Source organism: Vipera ursinii (genome assembly GCF_947247035.1).
Source record: "Vipera ursinii genome assembly, chromosome: W".
NCBI classification, from domain to species: Eukaryota; Metazoa; Chordata; class Lepidosauria; order Squamata; family Viperidae; genus Vipera; species Vipera ursinii.
In genome coordinates, this window is record NC_139522.1 from 30,812,339 (window position 1) to 30,835,898 (window position 23,560).

The 23,560-nt window shown below is 44.8% G+C and overlaps 1 protein-coding gene across 1 annotated transcript in view; it reads left to right on the forward strand.

Annotated features, from left to right (window-relative positions):
- Positions 1–23,560, forward strand: part of LOC310648252 (G patch domain-containing protein 8-like) — a 388,081-nt gene that overhangs the window by 310,795 nt on the left and 53,726 nt on the right. The window contains exon 5 of the mRNA XM_083375995.1: positions 16,059–16,202. Coding sequence (XP_083232121.1) covers positions 16,059–16,202 — 144 coding nt within the window. The remainder of the gene's footprint in view (positions 1–16,058; positions 16,203–23,560) is intronic.

Consider the following 23,560-nt stretch of genomic DNA (forward strand, 5'->3'; position numbering starts at 1 on the left):
AGGAGGTTTCGCTCCAGGAAGCCGAGGACGCCATCCTGGCCCACAAAGCGGCCTGCGGGGCCGTCCAAGCAGTCCAGGAGACCCAGACCGGCAGCCAGGTGGCCAGCATCCACCGGCAGGTCGCCACAGCCGAGGACGACCAGAGCATCGACCTCCTCCAGCGAAAGTCGACCCCCGACCAGCGAGTCAGATGCCCAGACAAGCCCAGGCCTCCCAGCAATGCCGCCAACCCTCAGAAGTGCGCAGGGTGCGGTGGGAACCACGTGCGCAGCCTCTGTAAGTTCCGTTCGGCCACGTGTCGGGCCTGCAAGAAAACAGGCCACATAGCCGCGGCCTGTCGTAGCCGCCGCCCCCGAGAGGAGATCCATAAGCTGCAACCGGAGGAATCGCCGTTCGAAGGTACTGGGGCCCCGACCAAAACGCGAATTGGCTATGTTGAGAGCCGGCTGGCCATTAACCACACGGGTAGCCGCCGGCTGCTCAAGCCCAAAATTAGACTAACAATCCGCTTGCAAGGCATCCCTTGCAGCATGGAGCTTGACTCCGGATCAGCGGTCTCGATCATTTCGGACGAGACCCTTAACTACATAAATAGCCGGAGCAAGCAGCGGATTAAGTTTTTTTTTATTAAAGAGTTTTACAGAAACAAGATTTTACAATATATCCCCAAATCCCCCCCCAGCCCAAACCACCCCACTTCCCCCCCCCCACTTCCCAGAGCTAAATACAGGATTATAGTTATAATAATCATATTCTAAATAAGAATTATCCATAATATACAATTAACCAAATTCATAATGTGCTTTAACTCTCCTTTAACATAGATACATAGAAAGTACTAACACTAAGATAACAATATCCCTCTAAAATCTACTCATAAGCTAAATGGAACTTTTTAGTCCCATATTTATTCTGAATATAATCTATCCATCTCCTCCAAACTGAAATATATCTTTCCTGTGAATGATCTTTCAAATAAGCAGAAATCTTAGACATTTCTGCAAGATTCGAAACTTTAAACACCCATTCTTCTATAGTAGGCAAACTATCCTTCTTCCAATATTGTCCCACCAGTAACCGTGCTGCTGTTATCATATTCAACATCAAGTTAGTTTCTTTAACATCACAATCTACAACAATACCCAATAGAAACAATTGCGGAGAAAACTTTATCTTCCTCTTAAAAATCTTTTGAATGTTCCACCAAATTTTAATCCAAAAAGCTTTTATATTTCTACAGGTCCACCACATATGAAAATAGGTGGCTTCTAAACTACCACATCTCCAACATTTAGACTGCAAGTTAGGATACATATTAGACAACTTCTTGGGATCCAAATGCCATCTATAAAACATTTTATAAAAATTTTCTCTTAAGTTTTGAGCCTGAGTAAATTTAACATTTCTGACCCAAATTATCTCCCAAGTATCCAGCGAAATTGGTTCCTGAATATTTTGTGCCCACTTTATCATACAATCTTTAACTAATTCCGTTTCCGAGTCCAATTCAATTAAAACATTATATATCCTCTTTATATGTGCACAATTTAAGTCTCTAATTTGTTTTACTAAATTTTGATCTGTAATTGTGATGCCAACCTTTTGATCTAACTTCCACCTAGCTTTCAATTGGGTATATTGAAACCAAGAGTAACTTATTTTTTCTTGTCTTAACTCCTCTAATGATTTAAGTTGCCAATCATTCCCTTCCAATCTAAGTAATTCCTTATAGGAAACCATATCCAAACTCACTCCCATAGATACGCCCTCTATCGCGTGTCCAGGAATTCCCCAAATCGGTATTTTATAATTTAACTTATAATAATACTTTTTCCAGACACGCAACAAGGCACTTCTAAGAATATGAGATTTAAAAGCCCTATCCACCTTCTTGTCATAAAGCAAATATGCATGCCATCCATATACCAAATCCCAACCCTCAAGATGAAGTATTCTCTTATTAGTTAAATTAAGCCAATCACTAACCCACGTCAAGGCAACCGCATCATAATACAATTTCAAATTCAGCGCCTTAAGTCCCCCTCTTTCCCTAGCATCTTGTAAAATCTTAAATTTAACTCTTGGTTTTTTCCCCGCCCAAATAAATTTATTAATACCCTTCTGCCATTGATCAAGGTTGGCATCCTTTTTCAATATAGGTATCATTTGAAACAAAAAGAGAAACTTTGGCAGAACATTCATTTTAACAACTGCAATTCTTCCCAATAAGGATAATTGTAATTTTTTCCAATTATTTAAATCCCTTTGTACCTTCAACCATAGTGTTTCATAATTATTCTTATATAATTTTACATTTGAAGCTGCAATATACACTCCTAAATATTTAACCTTTTTTACTATTTCAAAACCTGTTAATTTAGATAAAATGTCCCTTTCACTCATAGATAAATTCTTAGATAGTATCTTAGTCTTATTACTATTCACCTTGAACCCAGAAACCTTACCATACTGAGTTATAATTTCCATCAAATCTATAACCGACTGTAACGGTTGAGATACTGTCACAACCAAGTCATCAGCAAAAGCTCTCAATCTACAATCATTCTGTTTTATTTTAATTCCCTTTATCATAGAGGACTCTCGAATTTTAATTAATAAAATCTCTAATGTTAAAACAAACAATAATGGTGATAGGGGGCATCCCTGTCTTGTACCTTTTTCAATTTTAAAGGTCTCTGTTAGCCCCCCATTAATTATGATTTGTGCAGTTTGTTGTTGAAGCAGCGGATTAAATTACGGCCTACGAAATTAACTCTGACCGATTTTCAGAATTCGCCGGTCAAGGTAAAGGGGGAGGCTACCGTCTCGGTGGGGTTTAAGGGTCGCAAAGAGCACCTGGAGGTTGTAGTGGTAGAGGGCCGGAGAGCCAGCCTGATCGGCCTAGACTGGTTTGAGGCCCTGGGAATCACAGTCTCCGGGATCCACCGGATCCAGGGGGACTCCGTCCATGCCGTCTGCAAGGAGTTCGCAGATGTCTTCGACAGGACGCTGGGCAGGTACACAGGGCCCCCCATATCGTTCAAGCTTAACTCGAACGTTCCCCCGGTTAGGGTCCGGCCGCGGCGAGTCCCCTTCACGCTCAAATACAAAATCGAGCGCGAACTGGATAAGCTGGTGGCCCAGGGAATCTTAGAGCCCGTAGATGGGGGGGAGTGGGAAACCCCAATCGTCATCCCCCTCAAATCCAACGGGGAGATAAGGATCTGCGCCAACTACAAGTGCTCGGTGAACCGTGCCCTGAACCCGCAAGCTTACCCGGTCCCCACGGTCAGCCACGTTCTCACTTCCCTCCAAGGCGGCGCCATCTTTGCATGGCTCGATCTTGCCCAGGCGTACCAGCAACTCATGGTTACTAGGGCAACAGCTCACATTCAAACCATAGTAACACACTGCGGCCTATTATAAAAATTTACAATCTGAGATGATAAAGCCGTTAAAGGAACTGTTTCAGACAATTCAGAGGGGGGGAAAGGTGCCACCGTCTTGGAGAACAGCTTTTATCTCTTTGATTCCGAAGGAAGACCAGGATGCTACTCAAGTTAAAAATTACAGACCGATATCGCTTTTAAATACAGATTATAAGATATTTGCTAAGGTTTTGGCTAATAGACTGATGAGGGTTCTGCAACAGGTGATTCATGGGGATCAAACGGGGTTTATTAGTGGTAGGCAAATGAAAAATAATGTGAGACATATAGTTGATGTGTTAGAGTTTTTGGAAAGGCACAACCAGATCTCTGTTTAATTCCCTGTAAACCGCCCTGAGTCCTCAGGGAATAGGGCGGTATATAAATATAACTAAATAAATAAATAAATAAATAAATAAATCTCTGCAGCGCTAATCTTTTTAGATGCTGAAAAGGCCTTTGATCAATTGAATTGGCAATTTTTGTTGAAAGTTTTAGATAAAATGGATTTTGGGGAAAATTTTTTACAGCCGATTAGGGCATTATATCAAAAACAAACTGCCCGAATCATAGTTAACAATAGCCTGACAGCAGCATGTAATATTGAGAAGGGCACAAGGCAAGGGTGTCCGTTATCGCCCTTGTTATTTGTGTTAACATTAGAGATACTATTGGTTAAGATTCGGAACTCGGAAAAAATTAAGGGGATACAAGTTGGAGATCAGGACTATAGATTGAGAGCATTTGCAGATGATCTGGTTGTTACAGTGACCCAGCCAGAGAACTCTGTTGTGGACCTGATGGAGATAATAACACAATATGGGAAGGTTTCTGGATTTAAAGTAAATATACAGAAAACTAAAATTTTGGCTAGAAATATGACAGTTTCACAGAAGGCTCTCTTAGAAGGATTAACTGGATTTGAGATTGTTAAAAGGGTTAAATATCTGGGGGTGATTTTGTCGCCCTCTAATACAAAGCTATATAAAAATAATTATGAAAAACTATGGGGGAAAATTCAAAAAGAATTGGAGAGTTGGCAAAAATTGCAATTGTCTTTGTTGGGACGGATTGCAGCAGTGAAAATGAATGTCCTGCCCAAATTTTTATTTTTGTTTCAAATGATACCGATTCTTAAGAAAGATTCTAACTTGGAGGAATGGCAGCGTGGTATCAATAAATTTGTGTGGGCAGGGAAAAAGCCACGAGTTAAACTTAAGATTATGCAGGATACTCGTGAGAGAGGTGGCCTTAAATTGCCTAATTTTAAATTATATTATGAAGCTGCTGCATTAGTAGGAATAAGCGATTGGATTAATTTGACGCAATTGAGGTTATTAAATCTTGAGGGCCATGATTTGTTGTTTGGCTGGCATGCATATTTGTTGTATGATAAGAAGGTAGATACTGTGTTTAGGATGCATATTTTAAGACAGGCATTGCTGAGAGTTTGGAAGAAGTATAGACATAAGCTAAGCAGCAAGATACCATTGTGGGCAATTCCAAAACATGCAATAGAAAATATACATGCTGGTTTCAAACATGATGTGACTACGTACAAGGAAATTTTAAGCCTGGAAAGGAATGTTTGGTGTTTGAAATCATATAGCCTCTTGCGAGAAGAGAAGGTTGTTCAAACTTGGTTTCAATATATTCAATTACAGGCCAGGTGGAAAGAAGACCAGAAAAATGGATTTACAATGACTGATGAAAATTTGATAAAGCAGATTAGAAATCAGGGACCAGCACATATTAAACGGATATATCTTGCATTGATAGAGATTGACTCGGAAACAGAGCTTGTTAAGGATTGTATGATAAAATGGGCCCAAAATATCCAGGAAGTTATTACAATGGACACGTGGGAAAAGATTTGGGTGAGGAACGTAAAATTTACTCAAGCTCAAAATCTAAGAGAGAACTTTTACAAAATGTTTTATAGATGGCATCTAGATCCTAAAAAGCTTGCAAGTATGTATCCGAATTATCAGCCTAAATGTTGGAGGTGTGGTGATGAAGATGCAACATATTTTCACATATGGTGGACATGTAAGAAGGTTAAGGCTTTTTGGATAAAAGTCTGGTGGAATATGCAGAAGATTTTTAAACAGAGGATAAAGTTTTGTCCGCAACTTTTTTTGTTGGGAATAATTGTAGACGCTACAGTTGTGGACACCAAGCTGATGTTGAACTTAATTACGGCGGCAAGAACAAGTATAGGGTTAAGAAGTTTTATGTAGCATTCGAATAAGTCTTCTTTTGTTTTTTTTTGTTTTTTTTATTCTAGTTTTTTATATATATTTAATATTGTTAAGGTGTGTCTTATCCTATATAAGCTAGAGAGTGATGGATTTTAGAATTTATAGTTGTTAGTATATGGTTGTTTATGATTGCCTTTTTATATATATATACCTTGTATTTAGCTCTGGGAAGTCGGGGGGGAGGGGGTGGTGGAGGGAGGGGGGGAGGGAGGGAGGTTGGGGGGAGGTAGGGGGGGAGCAGGGAGGGGGAAGGGGGGTTTTTTAAAGGAAAACTGTATTTTAAAACTTTTCAATAAAAAAAAAAACCATAGTAACACACAGGGGAGCGTTCCGGGTGAACAGGCTGCAGTTTGGGGTCAGCGTTGCTCCTGGCATTTTCCAGGAAGTTATGGAGAAGACACTCAGGGGCATCCCAGGAGTCTGCCCCTATTTTGATGACATCCTAATTGCAGGAGCATCAGCAGAAGAGCTGGCAGGTAGGCTCAGGGAGGTACTGTCCAGGCTGCGTACAGCTGGCCTCAAACTCAAGAGGGAGAAATGCAGCATAGGTGTTCCCTCCACAGAATTCTTGGGATTCAGGGTAGATGCCAGGGGAATCCACCCCACAGAGTCCAAGGTGAGGGCCATCAAACTAGCACCCACACCCAGGAACAAGGCAGAGCTACAGGCATTCCTGGGCCTGCTGAACTTCTACCACGCATTCCTTCCACACAAGGCAGCCATAGCAGAGCCACTCCACAGGCTACTGGACAAGCAGGCAGCATGGGTCTTGACCCCCGCCCACGACCAAAGCTTCAGGGCTTTAAAAGCACTACTGTCGGATAAGTCCACAGTAACCCATTTCATCGAGACAAAGCCCATATGCATCGCATGCGATGCATCCCCTTACGGTGTGGGTACAGTACTCAGTCACCTCGAGCCCAATGGGGCGCAAATTCCCATAGCCTACTATTCCAGGACGCTGTCTGGAGCAGAAAGTAACTACGCCCAAATTGACAGGGAAGCCCTGGCAATCATGGCAGGAATCAAAAAATTCCATGATTATCTGTATGGCAGGGAGTTCACTGTCTACACGGACCACAAACCACTCCTAGGTCTATTCACAATGGACAGGCAGACGCCCCAAATTCTGTCCCCCAGAATGCTCCGGTGGTCCATCTTCCTTGCAGCCTACAATTGCAAGCTGGTACACAAACCAGGGAAGGAGATGGGTGTTCTGTACCAGCCTGCTACTGGCCCTGCAGAAAAGGCAGGGACAACCCCTTTTTCAAGAAGGGAAGAGGCTGGAATTACGCCTGCCAAATTTATTACTACAAAAACAAACGGAACAAGACAAACCAAGAAACCGGAGCTTTAAGAAACATGAACTATCCGAGCGGTTGCCTTCAGCAAACCAGCCCTCCCAGACATTCCCCTTATATAGAGTTCAGGGCGTGGCTTCTCTCTGCCTCCTTTCAAGAAGCCCCATTGCCTTCCTCTGTTTACTCCTAATTGACTGCCTCCTGCGTCAGGCGTCCTTGAACAGGGCCAGCTGTGGGTCATCTTCATCCACGCTGTCAGGCTCACACAGCTGGGTCTCCGTGGTGACCAAGTGGGAGGGGCCTGGCTGAGGGCTCTCATCAGCAAGATCTTCAACCCCCTCAGCAAGTTCTTCAACACCCCCCTCCTCCTCCTCTGAGTCGTCCGACCCAACTGCCGAACGCACAGGCTGACCCTGGGTGTCGGCAAAGGCTACAGTAATCCAGGCGGGGCCCCTGTCGCTGACTTGGCCTGCCTGCATGGGATGCAGGAGGTAACATAGGACTGGACGTCGTGTTGGACTCAGGGCCACCAGAAGGTACGGGAGACCAGGTTCAGGGTCTTGAACAGGCCAAAATGCCCCGCCGCCGGGTTATCGTGACACTGGCTGAGGATGAGTCCCCTGAGTGGCCCTCCTGGAACGTAGAGCCGGTCATGATAATACAAGAGTCCATCCGTGACCGTCCAAGGAGAATCTGGCCCCACCTCCTCTTTCCGCTGAGCCACCCACACCTCCTGCTGCTGTGCCTCCCGGATCCGAGCCCGTATATCAACCGGCTCCCGCACTGCAGCAAAAGACTCGACGGGGATCACTGTCCTGGGCAGAAGCTTGTCTTCCACTCGGGAATATTCGGGCTTCCTGGACAGAGCATCCGCTCTTTGATTGTGCCCGCTAGGTATGTACCGAACCCGGAAGTCAAACCTCGCAAAGAAAAGAGACCACCGGATCTGGCGTTGGTTCAAATTCCGAGCGGTCTGCAGGCTTTCCAAATTCTTATGGTCCGACCGGACGTCAATTTGATGCCGCGCTCCCTCCAGATGATGCCTCCAGGCCTTGAACGCCACTTTGATGGCCAGCAGCTCCTTCTGCCAGATTGTATAATTGCGCTCCGAAGGGTTCAGTTTTCATGAATGGTACGCGCAAGGGAAGAGGGTACCGCTGGGCGTCGTTGCCTGGAGTAACACCGCCCCAATGGCAATGTCGGGGGCATCCGCCTCCACAACAAACGGCCGTTGCGGGTCAGGATGCTTCAAGATGGGCTCCTTCATGAAGGCTTCCTTCAAAGTCTGGAAAGCCTGTTGTTCTGGAGCGTTCCACTGGAACCGAGTCTTCTTCTGCAGGAGCTGGGTGAGGGGGGCTGTCAAGGCAGCAAACCCAGGGATGAAAGTTCAGTAATAGTTGGTGAACCCAAGAAGTCACTGAACATCCTTCACGCGACGCGGGGGTTGCCAACTCTGCAAAGACTCAACCTTACTCGGCTCTATGGCGATGCCCTCAGGAGAAATGCGGTGACCCAGGAAATCGATGGTCACCAGGTAGAACTGGCACTTCTCCAACTTGGCAAACAGCCGATGTTCTCGGAGTCGCTGCAGGACCTGATGGAGATGCTGATGGTGCACCTCACGCGACGGGGAGTAGATCAGGATGTAATCCAAGTAGATCACGACAAACTGATCCAACAAATCCCGGAAAATGTCATTCATGAAATGCTGAAACATGGCGGGGGCGTTGGTCACGCCAAACGGCATCACTGTGTACTCAAAATGTCCATGGCGAGTACCAAACGTCGTCTTCCACTCATCACCCGGCCGAACCCTGACGAGGTTGTAAGCTCCACGCAGGTCCAGTTTCGTGAAGATCTTAGCCTCCTGGAGTCGGTCCAAGAGTTCGGAGATGAGGGGCAGCAGGTAACGATTGCGCACCGTGATGGCGTTGAGTTTCCTATAATCGCAGCAAAGCCGCAATTCACCCGACTTCTTTTTGACGAAGAGCACGGGTGCAGACACTGGCGAGGACGAGGGCCGGATGAAACCGCGAGCCAAATTCTTCTCCAGAAAGTCCCGCAATGCACCCAACTCGGGGTCCGACATGGAGTACAAACGCCCCACTGGGAGAGGCGCATCAGGGACTAAATCAATGGGGCAGTCATAGGGCCTGTGCGGGGGTAATTGATCCGCCTCTGTCTCGCTGAACACATCAGCAAATTCGGAGAGTTCGGGAGGCAAGGAAACCCCTGGGGAACCCTCCACCTGGCTGGCACAGATATGGCGGGAGTGGTCCACGCACTGCAAGCTTGGGAAGGTGACCAAGTTCTGTGACCAATAGATCTGTGGGTCATGCGCCCGGAGCCACGCCAGTCCCAAGACCACGGGGAAATGCAGATCTGAGGTGATATAGAACTGGATGGCCTCCACATGGGAACTGATGGCCATACATAATGGTTGTGTGGTGGCCGTAATTGGCCCAGACAGGAGCACTCAACCATCGATAGTCTCCACTAACATGGGCGGATCCACCGGGCACTGGGGAACAGCCCATTTGGCAACAAATGCTGAGTCCATAAAATTTGTGGTGGCCCCAGAGTCAATTAAGGCATGGACTGGAACCCCCTCTGGCTTGCCAGGAAGGATCAGACGTGCCTCCAATATCAGATGCCGTGGAGGTCCACAGGCAGCATCGGAAAGACGTCGCTCAGTGTTGTTGTGGGACGCCCGATCTATCACACCGTCTAGATCGGGCTCGGGGCGTTTCCCGACAGAAAAGTAGGGGACTTTCTCGGGGCAGACTCAGTCACTGATGCCCGCTGTCGCTTCTTTGGGCAAAAAACAGCCAAATGCCCAGGGTCCCCACAGTAAAAACACAACCCCCCCTGATCGTCGTCTGTTCATTTCAGTCACCGATAGACGAGACCTGGCGGCACCCAGCTCCATTGGCTCCTCCCTTTGAACTGGGGGCTCACGCACAACAGGGGCTGCAGGGGTCTGTGGGGTGGCACAGCGACTCCTTCACTGCTGCAACCGAGCATTGACAGAGATGGATCAGCAGTGATGGATCAGCCCATTCAGGTCTGAGGGAATATCCACACGGGCCAGCTCATCCAACATCTCCTCCGACAATCCATCCTGGAAGGCATCCACAAGCGCAGCCTCATTCCAGGCGGAATCCTGGCTAAGCAGCCGAAAATCGCCGATATATGACCCTGCCTCAGAGCTTTCAGGCGTCGAGTAGCAGTCTGCGTCTTAATAGGGTCCTCATACATCAGACGCATATGATCACAAAACCCCACAAAGTTGTCCAACAATGGGCTAGGTTGAGCCAGCAGAGGCGTGCCCCAACGAGCTGCATCACCCGAAAGAAGGCTTAACACAAACCCCACCTTATCCCGGTCAGTGGGGAAATCAGCTGCTCTCACGCTGATAAAGAGCTGGCATTGTCCCAGGAAAGCAGGAAACAGTTCTGGAGTGCCTGTAAATTTATCCGGCATCGCAACTTGGCATTTTCTCCTGGGTGGGGGTGATGGTGGGGGTGCAGCATGAACCTGAGCTTGCAGTTGAGCCACCTGAGCTGCCAGCAAAGTGAGTTGCTGGGTGAGCTGGGCATTCTCAGCACGTAGCTGCTCCATAATATTAGTAAGGGGTGGGAGGCTGAAGGCAAACTGTTCTGTACCAGCCTGCTACCGGCCCTGCAGAAAAGGCAGGGACAACCCCTTTTTCAAGAAAGCAAGAGGCTGGAATTACGCCTGCCAAATTTATTACTACAAAAACAAACAGAACAAGACAAACCAAGAAACCGGAGCTTTAAGAAACATGAACTATCCAAGCGGTTGCCTTCAGCAAACCAGCCCTCCCAGACATTTCCCTTATGTGGAGTTCAGGGCGTGGCTTCTCTCTGCCTCCTTCCGAGAAGCCCCATTGCCTTCCTCTGTTTACTCCTAATTGACTGCCTCCTGTGTTGGGCGTCCTTGAACAGGGCCAGCTGTGGGTCATCTTCATCCACGCTGTCAGGCTCACACAGCTGGGTCTCCGTGGTGACCAAGTGGGAGGGGCCTGGCTGAGGGCTCTCATCAGCAAGCTCTTCAACCCCCTCAGCAAGGTCTTCAACACCCCCCTCCTCCTCCTCTGAGTCATCCGACCCAACTGCCGAACCCACAGGCTGACCCTGAATCACAACACTGGGCCATGCAGACGGCTTAAGTTGGCTACCCATTGACACCCCCGAACCAGATCCGGCACCAGCAACACAGATCCTAGCCCTGCAGGAGCTACCGGAATCCCCACTCCATGCCAGGGACATTGCCAGCAACACAGACACTGACAACATCATGAGCAGGGTACACTCATGGGTTTGCACAGGGTGGCAGGACAAGTCCCCGGGGCCCGAGTTCCAGGCCTATTTCACCAGGCGCAACGAGCTTTCTACGCACAGGGGTTGTCTCCTCTGGGGAAGCAGGGTCATCATTCCCACCGCAGTCCGGGGCAAGGTATTGGACTCCTTACATGAGGGACACCTGGGGGTGGTTAGGATGAAGGCACTGGCCAGAAGCTCCCTCTGGTGGCCAGGGCTGGACAAGGACATTGAGGAACGGTTCAATGCCTGTTACACGTGCCAGAGATCCAGGCCAGAGATGCCACACGCACCCGTACACAGGTGGGAGGCCACACACACACCCTGGTCCCGCATCCACATTGACTATGCAGGGCTTTTTCAGGGCCAACTGTTCTTAGTAGTAGTGGACAGCCACTCCAAGTGGCTGGAGGTAGTCCCTGTTCCCAACATGACCTCGGGTAGGACAATCCAGGTGCTCAGAGCTCTCTTTGCCACACACGGCCTCAATGACGTAATTGTGTCTGATAACGGGCCCCAGTTTACCGCTACTGATTTCCAGGCGTTCTTGAAGGCGAATTGGATTAGGCACGCCACCTCCGCACCCTTTCATCCATCGACTAACGGGCAAGCTGAACGGATGGTAAGGACGACCAAGGACGCACTCCGGCGCATCATCAGCGGGGACTGGCATCACAGACTGGCCAAATTCCTACTTGCCCAACACACTACACCGTGCGTTGCTACCGGGAAGAGCCCAGCGGAACTGCGATGGGGACGGCGTCTCATCACCAAGCTGGACCATTTATACCCAGACCGAGTAGCAGCAGAGACGGATAGGCCACCATCATCATCATCATCATCGTCATCATCACCATCAGCATCAGCATCACAATCATCACCAGCACACAGGGTTCTCAATGTGGGGGACCTGGTCTGGGCAAGGAACTATGGGGCAGGGCATCCATGGGTGACGGGGACAGTGGTTGAGAAAACTGGACCCCTCTCTTACATCGTGGGGGTGGAGGGGGACAGACACATAAGGCGGCACATCGACCAGCTCAGAGGAAGGGTCCCTGAGTGCACCACACACGCCCAACAGGAAAGCCACACCCCAGGAGAGGTCAGCCCAACCGGAAACAACACAGAACAGGAACCAGAGGAGGAGGGCCTCCTGAACCCAGCTCTGCTCAACCCAGCACAGAGGCCTCAAGAACCGGCTGCACAAGCCCAGGGCCAAGCCACGCCCAGACAGTCCACCCGGCCCCACAGGACACCTGCCTACCTGGCGGACTATGTGTGCAGGTGACCACCACACAGTTGACTTACATCGGACACACAGTGTATATAGTTATGTAGCTAGTTGCAAATTGTTTATCGTGTTATGTGGTTCTTCTCTAAGGGGGGAGGGGTGTTATGTACGCAGGCACCTGCATAGCAACAGCCACCAGGGGGCGTTGGCCTGAACGGTTTTGGCGGGAAACCTAGTTTCAGCGGGAAACCTAGGGCCAACCCCATTGGCTGTCCGCTTACCTGGCTAGGTATTTAAGGAGGCCAGGTAACCCTCATTCCTCAGTATGCTACCCCCTTCCAATAAAGAGCTGAACACGTACTCCGGCTGGCGTCTCTTCCTTGCGTCGGACCCACTACACAATAGTGGATTTGAGAGTTGGGGGGAAGAGAAGGGGCGGGGTCTCCCTCCCCATATTGGAAAACTATTCTTAAGGGGGTTTCTATCACTGCAATGGGACAACTCACAGCGGCAGTGCAAAGTTGCAATTCTAAGAAGGGGGGAGGATGGCAGGAGGGAAGCAAATCTTCTCTCAGCCCTGAGGGGGAAGGTGTCAAAATCCTCCCCACTTTTTTTTGCCTGTATCCATGTAAGGTTACAAGAGCACCGGCATCATTGTGGAGCTGTTAATGCAGCTGGGGATTTGAGCGCTTTCAACCTCTCCCCACCACAAATGATCTGAAAGGACCCCCGACTTAGTTTGCACCCCATGAGTCACTCCTACAGTCTTTGTCCAACCCAGCACTCCTAGGGCTGTGGTATTTCTGCCTGGCAGCCAGTTGCTGACAAGCCAATGAAGGGGCAGGTGAGGGGCACTGCTCTCCAAAGCCAGAAAAACTCACTTTCTGCCACTGCATTTCGCAATGGCTGTTGGGCTGAGGCCAAGTAGCTCACGCATCTCCCCACCCGGATCTTCTGTTTATTTGGAAGTTGCAGGGGATGATGGAGAAAGCTCAGTTCTTCATTCCCACAACTATAGACAGCAAGATCTAGAGAAGGTGAGGTTTTGTCTCCCTTGGGGAAAGATATAAAACAAGACAGCTCTCGAGATCTAGGTGGGCTGAAACCTCCATTTAGTCAGGATTGAGGTGGAGCTGATTCCTCCCCATCCAGATCTTCACAGCCTCCAGTCCAGCTGGAGGAAGAGGAGGAAGAGGGTGAAAGGGAACTTGTTCTCAGGGGTGGTGGATCAACCACTGCTGGGCTCCAGGTGGGTTTGCAGATTTCTCTCCCTTTCAGGTTGCAGTGCTGGGGTGGGACAAAGCGCCACCCAGCTCCGTGCTTGACTGCCAGCAGTTTGGGAAGGTGAGGAGCTGATGAGGCATTGAGTTCTCCCCACGTCCACTTGGCTGGGGCAACTTGTTCCGTGCCAACCCAGCCGCATCCACCCATCCACACCACCTGTCCGCACCCAGTCATCCATGCCTTCCCTATGGTCATCTGTGCTGGCCCAGCCATACCCACTTGTCTGCGCCTACCCTGTCATGCCCACCCATCCACGTCAACCTGGCTGCAGTGCGTTGTCTTAGACTCTTTTTTTGTACTCTCTAGCCAAACCCAGATGACATTCCTTTGAATCCTGTAAGGAGCATCTTATCCAGTTACTTTCTTCTCCATCACCATCTGTACAAGTCTCACTGCTAACATTAATCTACTATAGTTTCCCCTCCAAAATGCTTACTTTGTTGATGATCTAATATAGGTTGTAAGTACTCTGAACTACTATCAAACACATTTTATTTATTTATTTATTTATTTTATTACATTTATATACCGCCCTTTCCCGAAGGACTCAGGGCGCTTTACAGGGTGATTAAAAAACAAAGATACAAAAGTTAAAAACAGATTAAAAAATTATATTCGTCCCTGCATAAGTAAAACCCCAGTTAAAATTAAGATTAAAACTAAAATTAAAATTCTCAGCCTGGGCCAGAGAGCTCGAAGAGCCAGGTCTTCAGGTCCCGGCGGAATGAACGGAGGTCGGGGGCAGTCCTCAGCTCCACTGGCAGCTGGTTCCAAAGGGCAGGCGCACCCACTGAGAAGGCCCTATCCCTGGGTGTCGTCCGCCGGCAGTCTCTTACCAGTGGCACCCTGAGAAGACCCTCCCTGTGGGAGCGCACTGGACGAAGGGAGCTTGATGACGGCAGCAGGTGTTCCCTCAGATATCCCGGACCCAAGCCATTTAGGGCTTTATAGGTCATCACCAGCACCTTGAATCTCACCCGGAGGGCAACCGGGAGCCAATGCAGCTCGCGGAGTAGAGGTGTTACATGGGAGTATCGGGGAAACCCCCATCACAACTCGCGCGGCCGCATTCTGCACCAGCTGAAGCCTCCGAGTGGTCCTCAAGGGCAGCCCCATGTAGAGAGCGTTGCAGTAGTCTAAACAGGAGGTCACGAGCGCATGAGTGACTGTGCGTAGGGCATCTCGGTCCAGATAGGGTCGCAACTGGCGCACCAGGCGAACCTGGGCAAAAGCCCCCCTGGTCACGGCTCCTATATGGTCTTCAAAATTGAGTCGTGAATCCAGGAGGACGCCCAAGTTGCGAGCCCTATCAACGGGGGGTAACACCTCACCCCCCATCGTTAGAGATGGTGTAGTCTGGTTGACCCGAGATGCCGATATGCACAGCCACTCAGTCTTGGCGGGACTGAGACGAAGCCTGTTTCTACCCATCCAGACCTGGACCGCCTCCAGGCAACGGGACATCACGGCGAGGGCATCGCTGGGTTAGTTCGGGGTGGAAAGAAAAAGTTGGGTATCATCAGCGTACTGATGATACCCCACCCCGAAATCACGAATGATCTTACCCAGCGGCTTCATATAGATGTTGAACAGGAGGGGCGAGAGAACCGACCCCTGAGTAACTCCACAAATGAGAGGCCTTGGGGCAGATGTCTGCCCTCCCGTCAACACCGACTGCGAACGGCCCAGGAGATAGGAGGAGAACCACTGTAAAACGGTGCCTCCCACTCCCAACCCCCTGAGACGCCGCAGTAGGATACCATGGTCGATGGTATCAAAAGCCGCTGAGAGATCTAATAGGACCAGGACAGAGGAACAACCCCTGTCCCGAGCCCATTTAACAATGTTTAATGTTTGTTATTTCAGCAGTGAGCTAAGTAGACTGGTAACTGGGATTTACATTTCATATTTTTGTGTGAGTAGTAATCTTTAGTGGGTGGGGTTAATGAAGTAAAGTAAGAAGTCACACCATACTTCTTAAGGCCTACAAAACTGTTTTTTTTGGTGGATTCTTTCTTGAAACAATGGGAAACTGCTTCATCAATTTTCTGCAATTGCACCACTGAAATTTGAAAGCATGCTAAAAATTACTCTAGAGGTACAAAAATGAGTGCAGGAGCTGTGTGCAACCTGAGACCCTGCACCAGGAAGCTAAATGTTTTAATGAAAGCCTTCCCTGGTCATTTTTTTATCTCCTTTTGCTATTGCAGAATTATGTGGACAAAGAAAAGTCAATTGCCAAGGCACTTGAAGACCTTAGAGCCAATTTTTACTGTGAGCTCTGTGACAAGCAGTATCAGAAACACCAGGAGTTTGACAACCATATAAATTCCTATGACCATGCTCACAAACAGGTAAAAAACAGGGGTTTTTTCTTACATTGTTTGTGATGTGTGTCAGTTTCTGAGTACAGTGATAAATTCCTTCAATCTGCTTTATGTTTGTCTTCTTCATCCAACACCCAACCCCACTTCTAGCAACTACAACTTGATGTCTCTTTGATGTTGCTTTTGTTTTTGGATGTCTTTCTGGGTTACTGGGAGAAGATAAGGTGCTGGAAACTCAAATGCTGATTGCTTGTGGCCTGAGGTTTTTGGTCACATTCTGAATTGACTGTTGAAATGTGTACTAGGGCTACCCATAAAAAGCATCCAAAAGTTGCAGTTGGTGCCAGCAAAGTATAGGAATTATATAAAGCCTGTTCTGAAGGATATGTGCTGGTTGCACTGTTTATGATGTTGACATTCATTTTACATCCCTCAATGGATCTTACTGAGTTACAGCTTATTTTCCATTACAAACTTGTCCAGCTGATCAATTCTCTGAGGACCCTTTTGAAGACTGGCCTGCTATCAAAGACCCATGCTTCTGGCATGCAACAGAAGACCTTCTCCCGTCCTTTTCTCAAGCTCTGGAACATGAGATCAATTATGGAAACATCCCTTCTCCAGGGGGTTAAACAACCACAACCACTCAATCTTGTCAGGATTGAGACAAAATCTATTCCTCCCCATCTAAACCCAGAGAGCTTCCAGACACTGGGCCAGTACATCAGCAGCTTCACCTGCATAACCCAGGGTTGAAATGTACAGCTGGGTATCATCAATATAAGGATGATACTGAACCTCAAAATTATGGATGACCTCACGCAGCAGTTTCATGTACATGTTAAAGAGGAAGGGAGAGTGTGTCAAGCCCTGAGGCACCCATCAAGTGAGGGGTCCTGGGCATGATCTCTCCCACCAACACCAACTAAAACCATCCACTGAGGAAGGATTGATCCACTGCAACACAGTGCCTTCCCAATCTCAACCCATGTTGCTGGTCCAGAAGGATACCATGGTATATGGTACTGCAAGTCACTTAGAGATCAAGGAGCACAAAGATGGATGCACCATTCCAATCCCAGCTTTGCCAGAAGATCATCAACAAGTACAACAGTACTATACCCCGACCTGAAACAGGTCTAGATAATCCATTTCCTCCAAGGTCCTCTGCAGCTGCTATCTGACCACCTTTGCCACAATTTTCTCTAAAAGGAAGATTGGAAACTGACTGGTAGTTATTCAGAATGGAGGGGTCCAGCAATCGCCTTTTGAGGATGGGTGCACCAATGCCTCCTTCAAAGCCAGCAGTACCTCCACCTTCCCTCAAAGAAACTGATACCACTGTATGGACTCAGCCTTACTTACCACCTTACTAATCCCAAAGGGGCTGGGACATAATAGACTGATGGCCAGACTGATAGATTGGAGGATTGTGTCCACATCCTTGAGATTCACAGAATCTAACTCACTCAAGAAGATCTCATGAATCTGTATTCTGGGCAACTTACTTAGATCTGCCCAGTCAGAATCCAACTTTGAGGTCCTCCAAAGATGGCATGCTGAGCAGCAGGGTTATTTTTCTCTCCTGCTGACAAACAGCTGATTTCACCACCTAAGCTGGCTCTTTGGCAGCACACTCCCCACATTCGAATGGGAGCTACTAGGAATGACCCTAGATGACCCTCAGACAACAGTGGACCTATCTGAGAAGAGGAATCTTGAAGGTTTCAGTTATCAGTAGGAGTGGCTAGAAGCTGTTTTCCTTTCAGCTTGTTGTTTGTTTTAAGCACACCTCAGTTTTAACTGCACATTTTGATATTTTCTTTTTCATTTTCATTTTTACTTTTACATGTTAATTGACTGGTTGAATGATGATTTATTCTAACCCCTTGCTGGATTTTAAAGTGAACTCTTGTGCTTTCTTTTACTACTTTGTTAGCTGTTGTAAATCATATTTGATTTCTCCCTATGGAAGTCTGTGGTGTTTTCCTGGGTAGTGAAAGTGACCTGATTTGATTTACATTTGTAGCAGATTTTCATTACAGGGATTTTGTATTTAATTAATTTTTAAAAGCTCTGATCTTATTTTTTTTTAATCTTCAATGGAAATCTCCTTTTTCTCACTTAAAAGATTATCTCAACGCTCTCTGAGGTTATTTTGTTATGGTACTTCCCCTGTCATTGAGAGGAATTGTTTACTACTGGCTGTAAAAGCTCAGCGACAGAAGAGTCTTCATCTATATTATAAATGCAAACAATGCAACAACTTAAGGACAAAGCCCTTTGGGAAAAAATGCATTTCAACCTACAGGTTCAAATTGAAAATTTAAATAAAAAGTTTGATAAAATAACAATGGTTTCAAATCAACCCAAAGATGATATTCAGAAGACTTTGGTGTAAGAAATAGAGCATTCTTGGAAAAAAGAACACAATACCAACAAGAGGATAGAAAAGGCCAGAAACAGACAGAACAAACAACAGAGGCAATAACTATACAAATAGAAGAAGAGAAAGAGAAGACAGAACAAGAGGGTGAGGGAACAGCAAGAGAGCAGAGGACTATGAGATCGACAAGACCTAAATATAAGTAAACAAAATGAAGAAGGAAAATGGATTTTTTTCAGTGAATATAAACGGATTGATTTCTCCTTCAAAAAAGAAAAGAATCTTCAAAAAATTGCAGAAATTAAATATTGATATAATTTGTCTGCAAGAGACACATATAAAAAAACAATATTATAAACTTTTGGAATGTCCAAAAATTGGGAAACTCTACTATGCATCAGTGCAACAGAAAAAAGAGGAGTAGCTGTATATGTTAAAGAGACAATAGATTCTAAAAAGATTTATTCAGATGAAGAAAGAAGAATTGTAATGGTGGAAATATTTTAAAATTAAAAACAGATACTTTTGGTAGTAATATATGCACCAAACAATAAGCAAGAAGAATGTTATCAAAAACTTCATAGAAAAATAGTAGAAATGGAATATCAAAATATTTGCCTAGTAGGGGATTTTAACACAAGAGTAGATGGGACACTAGACTATAAAAGTAGCAAAACAGGAAAACAAGGAAGAAAGAGACTACTTAAGACTTTTTTCAACATCATAGAGGAAATTGGTGTAAAAGACACTTGGAGAGAAACAAACTTAGAAAAACTACAATATACATTTTACTCAAATAGTCATAAATGTTGTCCAGAATTGACATGATTTTGATGACGCCTGAACTAAGAATCAATATGCAGGAAATTGAGATAGAATTAGGCACTTGGGCAGACCATAATCCTTTAAAAATGACGTGGAAAGGAATACAGGAAAAATTAAGATGGACTTTGAACCAATCCATATTAAAAGAGAAAGAATTTACAGAATTAGCAACAAAAGAAATGGATTTTTTTTCAAAGAAAATAAAAAAGAAGATACAACACTACAAAATGTATGGGACACAGCCAAAGCATATTTTCGAGGTATAGCTATAACATACATGGCGAAAAAGAAAAAAGACAACAATGTGTGTGTGCTGTTAAGGGAAGAATAAAAAAATGGAATTAGAACTACAAATAAATCCACAAAAGAAAGTACTGAAAAGACAAATGGAAACAATAAAACATAAATTAAATTTAATAGAATCAGAAAAATTGGCACAACAAATTAAAAGAGCAAAGCAATTTTTTTTGAAAATGCAAATAAACCAGGAAGATGGCTAGCTTACAAACTTAAAAAACAGGAGAAAAAGTTTTACAAATGCCTACAAGATACTCTTATTGGAGGCCAAACTCCCAAACACATGGACTGAAGCAAATATTACTCTGATACCAAAAGAGGATTCAGATTTGACACAGATAAAAAACTACAGACCAATATCATTATTAAATGAGGACTATAAAATCTTTACTTTAATAATAGCTGACAAACTGAAGAGATTTCTGACTGAATTTATACATTCAGACCAAAACGGATTTTTACCAGAGACAAATAAAAAAATAATTTAAGAGTTATAATGGACATATTGGAATATTATGAAATGCATCCAGGGAAACAACTGACATTAGTATTTCTAGATGCCCAAAAGGTATATGATAATGTTTTTTGGCAATTCAACAACTAAAAACAATGGATTTTGGGGAAAAAATATAAATATGACTAAGACAATATATCATAAACAAACAGGAAAATGATTGTAAATGGAGATTATACAGAGAATTTCAATATAAGAACATGCACAAGACAAGGATGTCCACTATCCCCATTGTTATTTATTTTAACTTTGGAAGTTTTAAATAGAAACATTACAGGTGAAACTCGAAAAATTAGAATATCGTGCAAAAGTTCATTTATTTCAGTAATGCAACTTAAAAGGGGAAACTAATATATGAGATAGTCTCATTACATGCAAAGCAAGATAGTTCAAGCCGTGATTTGTCATAATTGTGATGATTATGGCGTACAGCTCATGAAAACCCCAAATCCACAATCTCAGAAAATTAGAATTAGGAGTGTACATAGAACAATATCGGACCTCTGAAAAGTATAAGCATGCATATGTACTCAGTGCTTGGTTTGGGCCCCTTTTGTAGCAATTACTGCCTCAGTGCGGTGTGGCATGGAAGCTATCAGCCTGTGGCACTGCTGAGGTGTTATGGAAGACCAGGATGCTTCAATAGCGGCCTTCAGCTCTTCTGCATTGTTCGGTCTCATGTCTCTCATCTTTCTCTTGGCAATGCCCCATAGATTCTCTATGGGGTTCAGGTCAGGCGAGTTTGCTGGCCAATCAAGCACAGTAATCCCACGCACATTGAACCAGGTTTTGGTGCTTTTGACAGTGTGGGCAGGTGCCAGGTCCTGCTGGAAAATGAAGTCAGCATCCCCATAAAGCTCGTCTGTGGAAGGAAGCATGAAGTGCTCCAAAATCTCCTGGTAGACGGCTGCATTGACCCTGGACTTAATGAAGCACAGTGGACCAACACCAGCAGATGACATGGCTCCCCAAATCAACACAGACTGTGGAAACTTCACACTATACTTCAAGCATCTTGCAGTGTGTGCCTCTCCATTCTTCCTCCAGACTCTGGGTCCTTGGTTTCCAAATGAGATGCAAAAGTTGCTCTCATCAGAAAAGAGGACTTTGGACCACTGAGCAACAGACCAGGTCTGTTTTTCTTTAGCCCAGGTAAGACGCTTCTGACGTTGTTTGTTGTTCAGGAGCAGCTTGACAAGAGGAATATGACATTTGAAGCCCATGTCCAGGATCCGTCTGTGTGTGGTGGCTCTTCATGCACTGACTCCAGCCTCAGTCCAGTCCTTGTGAAAGTCCCCAACACTTTTGAATGGCCTTTTCCTGACAATCCTCTCCAGGCTGCGGTCATCCCTGCTGCTTGTGCACCTTTTTCTTCCACACTTTTCCCTTCCACATAACTTTCTATTAATGTGCTTTGATACAGCACTTGGGGAACATCCAACTTCTTTTGCAATTACCTTTTGAGGCTTTCCCTCCTTATGGAGGGTGTCAATGATGGTTTTCTGCACAACTGTCAGGTCAGCAGTCTTCCCCATGATTGTGATTCCTACTGAACCAGACTGAGAGACCATTTAAAGGCTCAGGAACCGTTTGCAGGTGTTATGGCTTAATTAGCTGATTAGAGTGGGACACTTTGAGCCTACAATATTGCACCTTTTCACAATATTCTAATTTTCTGAGATTGTGGATTTGGGGTTTTCATGAGCTGTAAGCCATAATCATCACAATTATGACAAATCACGGCTTGAACTATCTTGCTTTGCATGTAATGAGTCTATCTCATATATTAGTTTCCCCTTTTAAGTTGCATTACTGAAATAAATGAACTTTTGCACGATATTCTAATTTTTCGAGTTTCACCTGTAGACAGGATTCAGAAATTAAAGGAATGGAAATAAAAGGTGAAACTTATAAGTTGCAAGCATTTGCAGATGACTTGGTATTTATCCTAGAGGAACCTTTAGAGATGATTCCTAAATTATTGGAAAAGATAGAACAGTTTCTAGAGATAGCAGGACTGAAGATAAATAGAGGAAAAACTAAAGTATAGTTAAAAATCTCACAGATTAAAAAAATTGTCAGAAAAAATAGAACTACAATTAGTTAAAAAGTTTAAATACTTGACAATATACCTGACAGAAAGATATTCAACAATAAAAGAAGATAACTATATAAAACTACTAAACCAAATAAAACTTGACTTAGAAAAGTGGAAAAATCTGCAACTGTCGATGTTAGGAAGAATCGCTATGGTGAAAATGAATATATTACCAAAAATACTGTTTTTATTCCAAATGATACCTATAAAACTATAGAAAAAAATCTTTGAAGACTTAAATTCTCTTATTCAAAAATTTATTTGCCAAGGAATGAAAGCTAGAATTAAATTGAAAATGTTACAAGAAGCTAAAGGAAACGGAGGTTTTGGTTTGCCAGAGTGGGTTTTATATTATCAAGCATCAGTGCTAACATGAGTAAAAGAATGGATAACCCTCAGAAATAAAAGATTGTTGTATTTGGAGGGACATGACTTACAACTCAGTTGGCATGCTTTCTTATGGTATGGGAAAAATAAAATTCATAAATATTTTCAAAACCACTATATTAAAAATGCATTATTATTAACATGGGGAAAAATAAAATGTAAAATATATTTGAAAATTCCAGGATGGCTCTCAACAATGGAAGCATTCGTACATCCAAATCTAGTCAGTCTTGAGAAAATATGAACATATGAAGATATACTCGATTCTGAAGGGAACTTAAAATCTACATGAGAGATGGAAAATCAGGGTACTGATCTATCATGGTGGTCACATTTACAAATACAAGTGAGATATGATAAAGATGTTAAAGTGTATGGATTTTATAAAGAGCAGATTCTGTTTGATCAGATATTACTAACCTCTGATGAAAAACTAATTAAGAAAACATATAACTTTTTATTAAATTTGAAAATGGAAGATGAACAAGGAAAAGAAACAATGATAACATACTGTAGGTAAAGAACTTTGAATACAATATAGATTTAGAGAAATGGCAAAGCCTGTGGGAAAGAAATTATAAATTGACGTCAACCTCTTATAAAGAAAATCTATACAAAATGTTTTATAGATGGCACTTGCCACCAGTAAGATTAGCAAAAATGTTTAAAAATATGTCAGATAAATGTTGGAAATGTAATTATAAATCAGGTACTTACTGTATTATCATGTGCGGTGGACATGTGTAAAAGCAAAGAGATACTGGACAAAAATACATACCTGGCTAGAAAAGATATTGGGGAAATGTATAGATTTTAAACCTGAACTTTTTTATTAGGTATAATGCCAGAGAAGCTTGATAAACAAAGTGTATATTTGA